The following is a 12,418-nucleotide window of genomic DNA, read 5'->3' on the forward strand; positions in this document are numbered from 1 at the left end:
CCAAGTTTATCATTTTAAAAGGCAAATTGATCATTAGAAAACCCTTTTGCAATTATGTTATCACAGCTGAAAACTGTTGTTCGGATTAAAGAAGCAATAAAACTTTAGACTAGTTGAGTATCTGGAGCATCAGCATTTGTAGGTTCGATTACAGGCTCAAGATGGCCAGAAACAAAGAACTTTCTTCTGAAACTCGTCAGTCTATTCTTGTTCTGAGAAATGAAGGTTATTCCATGTGAGAAATTGCCAAGAAACTGAAGATCTCGTACAACGCTGTGTACTACTCCCTTCACAGAACCGTGTAAACTGGCTCTAACCAAGTATATATTTTCAGAGTTTCAATGAGTTGTAAAAATGTCTCAGAGAACTCTGCTGAATTCCCTCAATTGTAGATCAGCTAAATTAACCTAGGCCACTTAATGTTACTAGCTCAGTAGTTGAAGTTGTTATATTATCATTAGAAGTATATTATCAGGTAAAAGCATATTCTTATTATTAATAATTTCTCTAATATTTATTAGCTAATCATTCAGTCGAATATGCTATGCTACAGACATTGAAGTTGTCTTTGAGCGTTAAGGGAACCCATTCCACGAAATTGTTATTATATTTGCAATCTTGAAATACAAGGGTGAATGTTATTAATCAGTGACTGAAATTTCGCGCTACGTGATATTCACTTCTGGACTTGAAGACTTGGAGAGCGCTCAAAGCGTTGTAGAATGCCCCTCTGAATAACAGGGCGTGGTTTTGGATTAACTGCGTTGGGAAAAAGAGAGACGGCATCAGGACCCTGTTGTTCAGAGGAGCTAGTCAAAAAAATTATAATTACAAAAAAAAGTTAACACAATCACTTCAAACTGAATCTAGAAAGACTGCAAACTAGCTGCACTTTGTTTCATTTTACCTTTTAAAAATTAAAATGTCTTTGTATACAGTGTATTCAGAAAGTATTCAGACCCCTGGACTTTTTCCACATTTTGTAACTTAACAGCCTTATTACAAAATGGATTAAATAAACAATTGTCCTCATCAATCTACACACAATACCCCATAATGACAAAACAAAGGCAGGTTGTTAGAAATTTTAGCAAATGTATTAAAGATTAAAAAAACTGAAATACCTTATTTACAAAAGTATTCAGACCCTTTCTATGAGACTCAAAATTGAGCTCAGGTTCATCCTGTTTCCATTGATCATCCTTGAGATGTTTCTACAACTTGATTGGAGTGCACCTGTAGTTCAATTGATTGGACATCATTTGGAAATGCACANCATCCTGTTTCCATTGATCATCCTTGAGATGTTTCTACAACTTGATTGGAGTGCACCTGTAGTTCAATTGATTGGACATCATTTGGAAATGCACACACCTGTCTATATAAGATCCCATAGTTGACAGAGCATGTCAGAGCAAAAACCAAGCCATGAGGTCGAAGGAATTGTCTGTAGAGCTCCTAGACAAGATTGTGTCGAAGCACAGATCTGMGGAAGGGTACCAAAACATTTCTGAAGCATTGAAGGTCCCCAAGAACACAGTGGCCTCCATCATTCTTAAATGGAATAKGTTTTGAAACATCAAGACTCTTCCTAGAGCTGGCCACCCGGCCAAACTGATCAATTGGGGGAGAAGGGCCTTGGTCAGGGAGGTGACCAAGAACCCGATGGTCACTCTGACAGAGGTCCAGAGTTTCTCTGTGGAGATAGGAGAACCGTCCAAAAGTACAACAATCTCTGCAGCACTCCACTAATCAGGACTTTATGGTAGAGTAGCGAGATGGAAGCCACTCCTCAGTAAATGGCACAAGAAAGCCTGTTTGGAGTTTGCCAAAAGGCCCTTAAAGACTCTCAGACCATGAGAAACAAGATTTTCTGGTCTGATGAAACCAACATTGAACTCTTTGGCCTGAATGCCAAGTGTCACGTCTGGAAGAAACCTGGCACCATCCCTACGGTGAAGCATGGTTGTGGCAGCATCATGCTGTGGGGATGTTTTTCAGCGGCAGGAACTGGGAGACTAGTCAGGATCTAGGGAAAGATGAACGGAGCAAAGTACAGAGAGATCCTTGATGGAAACCTGCTCTAGAGTGCGCAGGACCTCAGACTGGGGCAATGGTTCACCTTCTAACAGGACAACAACCCTAAGCACACAGCCAAGACAACGCATGTCCTTGAGAGGCTCAGTCAGAATGTCCTTGAGTGGCTCAGTCAGAGCAATTGAACATCTCAGGAGAGACCTAAAAATAGCTGTGCAGCGACGTTCCCCATCCAATCTGACAGAGCTTGATAGGATCTGCAGAGATGAATGGGAGGAACTTCCCAAATACAGGTGTMCCAAGATTGTAGCGTCATACCCAAGAAAACTCTAAACTGTCATTGCTGCCTAAGGTGCTTCAACAAAGTACTGAGTAAAGGGTCTGAATACTTATGTGAATGTAATATCTGTTTTTTCTAAATTTGCCAACATTTCTTTAAAACTATTAWTTATGGGGTATTGTGTGATGATTGATGAGGGGGAAAAAACTATTTAATCAATTTTAGAATAAGGCTGTAATGTAACAAAATGTGGAAAAAGTTAAGGTCATAAAAATGATGTCAGCTGATTCATGATAACGACTGGCTGAGAAACGTTGCCTGTCTGTCTGTCTCGTCCAGACTCCCGACACATTCATTACTATGGGACAGATCTTTGAATATTGAAACAATGTTGCAAATGTCGGACAGACAGACAGCAAGGTTTATACAAATCTCAGCTGTTGAAAGTAAATGTTAGTCTAAAGAAAATGTGAGATAATGTCTAGATGGTTTTTATAGTGGAGATCAAGTTTATAAAGTGCCTGGCTGAGGTGATGAGACAGTGGATTGCGGAGTCAGATGGAACAGAGTAAATAGGCATTTTAACATCATAGATTTAGCCGGTGGTAACTTGTGGAATAAATAGACACCGGCTGGGATGTGGTTTTAACCAATCAGCATTCAGGATTAGACCCACCCGTTGTATGGAATATTTTATCTTACACAATATCATATGGCAATACTTATTTTCTTCTGTTATTGTCAGGACTATTTCATTGTTAGAATATGCGACAGAATAGGATGCATCTCAAATGGCACCCTGTTCCATATACTCTATAGTGCACTACTTTTGATCAGAGCCCTATGAGCCTTGCTCACTAAAAGAAGTTCACTACAAAGAGAATATTGTACCATTTGGGACACTACCTATGTTTACATACCATACAGTTTTGACAGAGAACCCAATAGGCTTGTGTTAGGACCATCTGATGTAAATGTACCTTGCCATTTTCGTCTCTGAGGTCGAATGTCAGCTCCAGATTTTTCAGGAAAAAATCTGCGAACTCAGGGTACATGTCAAGCACCTCCAAGAGATCTTCCCTCTGGATCGTGTGCAGGTCACAGTAACTCAGGGCTCTGACGTCCGCATTGGACTTCCCAGGCTTGGCGTACAGATGGATCATTTCTCCAAAGATGTCATTCTTCACCTGGGTGAATAGAGAGCGAGAGAGGTAGATTGGGTTAAACACTGTTTCCCATGCATGTTCAATGAACATAAACAATTAATGAACATGCACCTGTGGAACGGTCATTAAGACACTAACAGCTTACAGACGGTAGGCAATTAAGGTCACAGTTATGAAAACTTAGGACACTAAAGAGGATTTCTACTGACTCTGAAAACACCAAAAGAAAGATTGCCCAGGGTCCCTGCTCATCTGTCGTGAACGTGACTTAGGCTGCTGCAAGGAGGCATGAGGACTACAGATGTGGCCAGGGCAATAATTGCAATGTCCGTACTGTGAGACACCTAAGACAGCGCTACAGGGAGACAGGACAGACAGCTGTGACGTCCTCGTAGTGGCAGACACGTGTAAACACACCTGCACAGGATTGGTACATCCGAACATCACACCTGGGGGACAGGTACAGGATGACAAAAAAAAACATACCTGCCGAGTTACACCAGGAATGCACAATCCCTCCATCAGTGCTCAGACTGTCCGCAATAGGCTGAGAGAGGCTGGACTGAGGGCTTGTAGGCCTGTTGTAAGGCAGGTCCTCACCAGCATCACCGGCAACACATGTCCCAATGGGGCACAAACCCACCATTGCTGGACCAGACAGGACTGGCAAAGAGTGCTCTTCACTGACGAGTCGCAGTTTCTGTCTCCCAGGGGTGATGGTCGGATTCGCGTTTATCGTCGAAGGACATGAGCGTTACACCAAGGCCTATACTCTGGAGCCGGGATCGATTTGGAGGTGAAGGGTCCGTCATGGTTCTAGGTGGCTGTGTCACCAGCATCATGGAACTGAGCATGTTGTCATTGCAGGCTATCTAAACGCAGTGGCAGACCACGTGTTAACAACACCTGCACAGGATCGTACATCCGAACATCACACCTGCGGGACAGGTTACAGGAAGGCATCCTCCTCCCTCATGTGGTACCCTTCCTGCAGGCTCATCCTGACATGACCCTCCGACATGACATGCCACCAGCTATACTGCTCGTCTGTGAGTGATTTCCTGCAAGACGTCAGACGTTTCCTGCAATGTCAGTGTTCTGCCCATGGCCAGCGAAGAGCCCGCATCTCAATCCCATTGACTACGTCCGGGAAACTGTTGGATCGGAGGGTGAGGCTAGGGCTGAGAAATGATTCCTAGAACTTGCACGTGCCTTGGTGGAAGAGTGGGGGAACATCTCACAGCAAAACCTGCGCAAATCTGGTGCAGTCAGAGAGGAGATGCACTGCAGACTTAGTGCAGCTGGTGGCCACCACCAGATACTGACTGTTACTTTGATTTTTGCACCCCCCCTTTGTTCAGGGAACACATTATTCAAATTCTGTTAATCACATGTCTGTGGAACTTGTTCAGTTCATGTCTCAGTTGTTGAATCTTGTTATGTTCATACAAATATTTCCACATATTGCACTATTAATATTTTTTCATATTCTCAGAAGATTAGGAGAACGGCTCTGTCTGTCTGTGTGTAACACAGGAGACTGTTGAGGAAAGGACGGCTCATAATAATGGCTTGAATGGAGCATATGGAATGGCATCAAACACATGAAAACCATGTGTTTGATACCATTCCACTTAAGGWGCCACCAACCTCCTGTGGAGTGTAGACTAATGCACTGGACTGGTGTGGAGAAGGACAGCCTGTCTGGGTTTGCCTTTGAGGATATYAAAAGTAGAGTGCCTGTTTTCTGTCTGTCTCTATATTGTCAACTCAGGTCTGTACATCAGTGGTCTTGATCCATAATTTAAACAAAGAAATACAGTATATAGCATATCCGATAGAAACAAATTTGATGTGATGAGCAACGTTTGAGTTAGTGATCAACATACTTTGCTTGTTCAACTACAAAAAGGAATCGATTGTTGTGATAACGAGATGGAATGCATTTGTTATATTTGGAATTACTGTTGTATAATGAATTATATTATGCTCTTTACAAACGTGAYAGACCAGTTTGTCAGCTCTCAGCGGGTGGCGTGTATACGAAGTGTATGGTTTAAAGGGCATCTTAAGCCACTCGTCATCGGTRTTAAGGCGGCCTTTCACTGGTGCCAGGTCTTAGTAAATGTCAACCCATGTGCAGCATTTTGTGTGAATGAGATGCAATAGGTTGGACTGCTGTGTGGCTTTAAGTGACCTATGAGGAGTGGCCTCCAGCCTCAATGTTCCACCTCAGCAGGGACCAGATACTTCCCTAACACACGACAGCAGCACAGCAGAGTGGCTCAGAGTAGAGGCCCACACTCAGCTCTCACACCAAAACTTTGTATCATGATTACAATAGAACACTTGCTTTCAATAGAACACTAGCCCACTACAAACAATTCACATGTTTTTGGTCAAAAGCATCCATTAAGCCTATACATACAAATGGATTTCTCTGTGATATATTAATACTGTATGTTTTTTTTATCAAATACGCTGATCTACAGTATGAGATTCGCATATTCAACACCTGAATGTATTTTATACTAGTTACTACTAGTCTTATCTGGTTAGGAGTTCCCAGCTAGCACAGTGGATCTGGGCCGATTCCGGGTGAGAGTCGGGGCACTTGGGCTGAGAGTCAGACTCGGCCGACGTCATGTGGCCGATTTGGGTGTGTTATCTGGCCCAAATTGAGCTCGGGCCGATTGGGGCTACTCTCTACTCTCTGGCAGAGGATTACACGGGCTGCTTTATATAACATTTCATTATTTATTTATTTGTCCATATTTTCTCATTGTTTTTGTGATAATTTGAAAAAATTAAATTCTTTAAGAGTCCTGTTTAAGTAGTATTTTAGTATTTTAAAACTTTGTGCAAGGCAATTGATAAGCATTCAAAACTTTCCCGAGTGGCGCAGCGGTCTAAGACACCGCATCGCCGTACAAACTGCGTTGCTACAAATGCTAGTTCGATACCCATGCCGGCAGCGAAGCACAATTGGCCCAGCGTCGTCTGAGTTAGGGGAGGGTTTGGCCGGCCAGGATGTCCTTGTCCCATCACGCTGTAGCGACTCCTGTGGCGGGCCGGGCGCATGCACACTGAAACGGTCACCAGGTATATGGTCTTTTCTCCGACAAAACATTTTTCGGGGTGGATGGGTATCATTTGTATTCATGAAATGTGTAATAGTAATATTTAAAATGACTAAATGTGCATCGGGCCGCTTCTGMGGGTATTCTGGTAAGATGCCGGCAAAGTAGGCTGAATTCCATGGAAACGGCCCGATGTACTTGGGGCGATTCTGGGCAGTCATTCATTTTGATTCCGGGCCGAGTCCGACACCCGATTCCAGGCTGATTCAATCAGTACCGCCACCCCGGAAGAGGGCGCTTCTGGGCCGATTCCTCATTGCTAGCTGGGTTTCCTTCTCACATTTAGACAAGAACAGTGACTAAAGAAATTAAGCGGTGCCAGTTCTTAAAGGAAACCCGAATGCCCCGGTACCAACTAGAGGCTAGTATCAATCACGTCTATCTTATTGGGTGGGTATTTCATCTTTACGGTTCTGCTGCCGTTTGCAGCTACTGCTACTACTGCAGCTACTGCAGCTACTACTACTATGTGATGGCTTCTTGCTTTGCATCAACGCTGCTGTGTAACTAGATGTTTCATGCTATGGTGCTGTGTTCTGATATAATATTTTCTTGCGAATGCTCATTAGCTGTGTTTGAACCCCGTCCGCGTCGTTCAACATGGTCATGTTGCAATGTTTGGCTGCTGTGAGGATGTCACTGATTGRGAGAATCAACCATGTTGCTGCTCTATTGTTGTCAGTCAGTAGCGGCTACAAACTAGCTAGCTAAGTAGAATTAGCCTCGGGAGTAGCCTATCTACTCGTTTGTTCCCAATACCTGCTTTCAGGCAGATTCGACGCGCTCCGTGAACACACACCCCATCATGGGGAATRATCCCCTGTCATACAAGAAGGAAGTAGCCTATGCTAGGCTAGCATACAGGCAATGCGTCAAAATATACAGGAGTTAGTAGCAATGTTTTTTAATCATGATCAGGAGATTAATTGTATTGGTCACACACACATATTTAGCAGATGTTATTGCAGGTGTAGCGAAATGCTTGTGTTCCTAGTTCCAACAATTCAGTAGTACTAACAATTCACAACAATACACAGAAATCTAAAAGTAAAAGAATGGAAAAAAACAGTATGTAAACATTTTTAAAGTGACTAGTGTTCCATTATTAAAATGACCAGTGATTCCATGTCTATGTACATAGGMTAGCAGCCTCTTTGGTGCAGGGTTGAGTAACCGGGTGGTAGTCGGCTAGTGCTGGCTATTTAACAGTCTGATGGCCTTGAGATAGCTGTTTTTCAGTCTCTCGGCCCCAGCTTTTATGCACCGGTACTGACTGACCTTCTGGATGATGACGGGGTGAACAGGCCGTGGCTCGGGTGGTTATTGTCGTTGATGATCTTTGGCCTTCCTGAGACATCGGGTACTGTAGGTGTCCTGGAGGGCAGGTAGTTTGCCCCCAGTGATGCGTTGGGCAGACAGCACCACCCTCTGGAGAGCCCTGCGGTTGCGGGCGGTGCAGTTGCCGTACCAGGCGGTGATACAGCCTGACAGGATYCTCTCAATTGTGCATCTATAAAACTTTGTGAGGGTCTTAAGCCAAATTTCTTCAGCTTCCTGAGGTTGAAGAGGCYCTGTTGTCTGTGTGGGTGGACCATTTCAGATTGTCAATGATGTGTACGCCGAGGAACTTGAAGCTTTTCACCTTCTCCACTGCTGTCCCGTCGATGCGGATTGTGTCCTGAAGTCCACAATCAGCTCCTTCATTTTGTTGACATTGAGGGAGAGTTTATTTTCCTGGCACCACTCCGCCAGAGCCCTTACCTCCTCCCTGTAGGCTGTCTCGTCATTGTTGGTAATCAGGCCTACGACTGTTGTGTCGTCTGTAAACTTGATGAGTTGGAGGCTTGCGTGGCCATGCATTTATGGGTAAACAGGGAGGGAGCTGAGCATGCACCCTTGTGGGGCCCCTGGGCTGAGGATCAGCGTAGTGGAGGAGTTGTTTCCTACGTTCACCACCTGATGGCGTCCCGTCAGGAAGTCCAGGACCCAGTTGCACAGAGCGGGGTTAACAGCCTTGCGAGGGTTAACACGCTTAAATGTCTTACTCACGTCGGTCATGGAGAAGGAGAGCCCACAGTCCTTGGTAGCGGGTTGCATCGGTGGCACTGTGTTATCCTCAAAGTGGGCGAAGAAGGTGTTTAGCTTGTCCGGGAGCAAGACGTCGGAGTCCGCGATGTAGCTGGTTTCCCCTTTGTAATCTACAATTGTCTMTAAACCCTGCCACATACGTCTCGTGTCTGAGCCATTGAATTGTGACTCCACTTTGTCTCTGTACTGACGTTTTGCCTGTTTGATTGTCTTACAGAGGGAATAACTACACTTTTTGTATTTGACCATATTCCCAGTCACCTAGCCGTGGTTAAATGTGGTTAAAAACGTTCTGTTTTGGGCCTCCTGGGTGGCGCAGTGGTCTAGGGCACTGCATCGCAGTGCTAGCTGTGCCACCAGAGTCTCTGGGTTTGCGCCCAGGCTCTGTCGCAGCTGGCCGCGACCGGGAGGTCCGTGGGGCGACGCACAATTGGCCTAGCGTCGTCCGGGTTAGGGAGGGTTTGGCCGGCCGGGATGTCCTTGTCCCATCACGCTGTAGCGACTCCTGTGGCGGGCCAGGCGCAGTGCGCGCTAACCAAGGGGGCCAGGTGCACGGTGTTTCCTCCGACACATTGGTGCGGCTGGCTTCCGGGTTGGAGGCGCTGTCACGATCGTCTTCGGGAGAGAGAGAGGACCAAGGCGCAGCGTGTGCAAAATACATCTCTTTTATTGAGAAGAGAGAGAAAACACAAAACGAACACTATACATAAACTAACAAAACAACAAACGACCGTGAAGCTAAATAACGTAAGTGCACAGACCAGCAATGAACGTTCAACATAGACAATTACCCACAAACACCTAAAGCCTATGGCTGCCTTAAATATGGCTCCCAATCAGAGACAACAATAAACAGCTGTCTCTGATTGAGAACCAAATCAGGCAACCACAGACTTTCCTAAACACCTACACTGAACACAACCCCATACATACTAAAAACCCCTTAAACAATACACACACCCTAAACTAGAGAAAACACACAAAGACAACCCACCCCAACTCACGCCCTGACCAACTAAATAAATAAAAGAAAAAGGAACAATAGGTCAGGAACGTGACAGGCGCGCTGTGTTAAGAAGCAGTGTGGCTTGGTTGGGTTGTGCTTCGGAGGACGCATGGCTTTCAACCTTCGTCTCTCCCGAGCCCGTACGGGAGTTGTAGCGATGAGACAAGATAGTAATTACTAGCGATTGGATACCACGAAAATTGGGGAGAAAAGGGGGTAAAATTTAAAAAAATAAGAAAAAAAACACAAAAAACGTTCAGTTTTGCGCAAATGCTGCCATCTATCCATGGTTTTTGGTTTGGGTAGATTGTGTAGTCACAGTGGGAACCACATRCCCGATACACTTCCTGATGAACTCAGTCACCGTGTCCGTGTATACGTCAATGTTATTCTCATAGGCAACCCTGAACATGTTGAAGCATGGATTTCGATTGGTCAGACCAGCATTGAATAGGCCTTAGCATGGGTACTTCCTGTTTGAGTTTCTGCCTATATGAAGGGGGGAGCAGAATGGAGTTGTGATCTGATTTGCCAAAGGGAGGGCGGCGGAGGTCCTTGTAGCCATCCTGGAAGGGAGAGTAACAATATTTGAGAGTTTTTGAAGCGCGAGTACTCCAGGCAATGTGTTGATAGAACTTTGGTTGCATTTTCATGAAATTTGTTTTGTTAAAATCCCCAGGTACAATAAATGCGGCCACAGGATATGTGGTGTCCAGTTTGCAGAATCGTGGTATCGGCTTGAGGGGAAATATGCACGGCTCTGACTATAACCGAAGAGAATTCTCTTGGGAGGTAATACGGACGGCATTTGATTTTAAGGTATTCTAGGTTGGTTGAACAAAAGGTCCCTGTTAGTTATCACAATCACACCATGAGTAGTTGATCATGAAACATACACCACCACCTTTCTTCTTCCCGGAGAGTTCTTTATTCCTGTCTGCACAACGTACTGAGAACCCAGCTGGTGGTATGGACAGGGACAGTATATCRGGAGAGAGCCATGATTCCGTGAAACAGAGTATGTTACAGTCCCTGATTTCTCTCCTGAAGGAGATCCTTGCCATGAGCCCATCTACTTTATTGTCCAGGGACTGAACATTAGCCAGTAGGATACTCGGAAGAGGTGGATGGTGTGCACACCTCCTGAGTCGGCCTAGAAGTCCACTCCGAATACCTCTTCTCCACCGGCGGCGTCTTGGAGAAGCCTCGGGGATAAGTTCAATTGCCCTTGGGGGTACGAACAAAGGATCCAATTCGGGAAAGTCGTATTTCTGGTCGTAATGCTGGTGAGTTACTGTCGCTCTGATATCCAAAAGTTATTTCCGTCTGTATTTAATAACACACACAAAAAAAAAAAATACAGAAAAGTTGATTAGGAGCTAGAAGATGAGCTGCATGTCTGTCCGCGTCATCTATCATGGTGATTCGATAGTATTTCAGTCTATTTGCATACATTTATCATTTAGTGCAGCATCAATATCGATTTTTGTTTAACTGCACATTGCGCAGCTCATGAGAACACTGGAATTATGCATACTATCACTGATGGCTATATTTACGGGTCATCCCAGTCACATTAGTAGTGACTTGCGCCGGCAGTCACACCTTAAATGTTGTACAAGTCATTATGACTATGGAACCCTAGTCCCCCACACAGTTTAAGATAGAACGCATTCAATTTTTATTAATTTTCAGAATATTCTGGATTATTGCACCTGTATAGCTACACTCCTGCTGGTTTCTGCTCTTAGCAATCTGAGTATCTGCGTTCTTGAGAGCATATTTGTTGCACGAGTCACACTATTAGCATACATTTACGGTATAATTTCAGTCAACGTAGTTATATTTGATTCTTATTTGCAGCAGTAGATTGAAGCTTTTTAATAGCATGTCTTATGTGTTATGGATGTTAAATTGGTGGTCCTCCCTGTCAATCCATCTTGCATTCTAGTAGTATTACTCTAGTGACMGGTCTTATTCTATCATATYRTATTGTATTGTATGCTATTTTAGCYATCACTTCATTCTAGGCATCATGTATTAGTAGTTGTATCTATTCATTTTCTGTGCATTTTGTTACTTTCATGTCTTACATACTAGTTATATTATGTGTTTAGGCTGCAACTCGTAATGCTGTGGTGAATGCTTGCACATTCAGGTGTTAGCTGGAATTCTTTGCTTCATTTTCCACACACAGTCTGGCATGGCTGCCAATATTGCATCGTGGGAGCATATGCTGGTTAGGCTCTGTATACATCACCTAGGTGGATGTTGTGTTATTCAGGCTGTATGTTCTGTGTTATCTGCACATAGTGTTATGGCATGCGGGCTATTGTTGCAAGAGCACACAGTGAGGTTGTGGTAACCTAGAGGGCAACACTAGCCATTCCTTCCACAGCATCTGCTGAAGCATTGCAGTACGATGGCACATCATTTTAGGATAGTGGTGTTGGGTTCACCTAGGGGTCATGAAAAGGGTTGTACCAAAATGTTTGGTGTATTAGAATAATTGATTATGCTTATGTTTTATTAATGAAAAGGGGGGGGTGATAAGACCCCTACCTCCTTACATTTATAGGTCCTAGACTACAGATTAACAATATATATATATATTCATTATATAGTTTTAGAATTGTTCCACAGTTGTTTGCTCTTTTTATCTCTCTCACTCTTCTATAAAGAAGACCCCTCTTAGAGATGC

General features: G+C 44.2%; 1 protein-coding gene across 1 annotated transcript in view; it reads right to left on the minus strand.

Annotated features, from left to right (window-relative positions):
* LOC111972743 (voltage-gated inwardly rectifying potassium channel KCNH7) overlaps positions 1-12,418 on the minus strand; it is a 127,212-nt gene that overhangs the window by 38,708 nt on the left and 76,086 nt on the right. Inside the window, exons 10-11 of the mRNA XM_070449339.1 lie at positions 4,467-4,471; positions 3,298-3,498 (exon numbers count right to left, since the gene is read on the minus strand). Coding sequence (XP_070305440.1) covers positions 3,298-3,498; positions 4,467-4,471 — 206 coding nt within the window. The remainder of the gene's footprint in view (positions 1-3,297; positions 3,499-4,466; positions 4,472-12,418) is intronic.

The sequence above is a fragment of the Salvelinus sp. IW2-2015 genome, linkage group LG2 (genome assembly GCF_002910315.2).
Source record: "Salvelinus sp. IW2-2015 linkage group LG2, ASM291031v2, whole genome shotgun sequence".
Lineage (NCBI taxonomy): Eukaryota > Metazoa > Chordata > Actinopteri > Salmoniformes > Salmonidae > Salvelinus > Salvelinus sp. IW2-2015.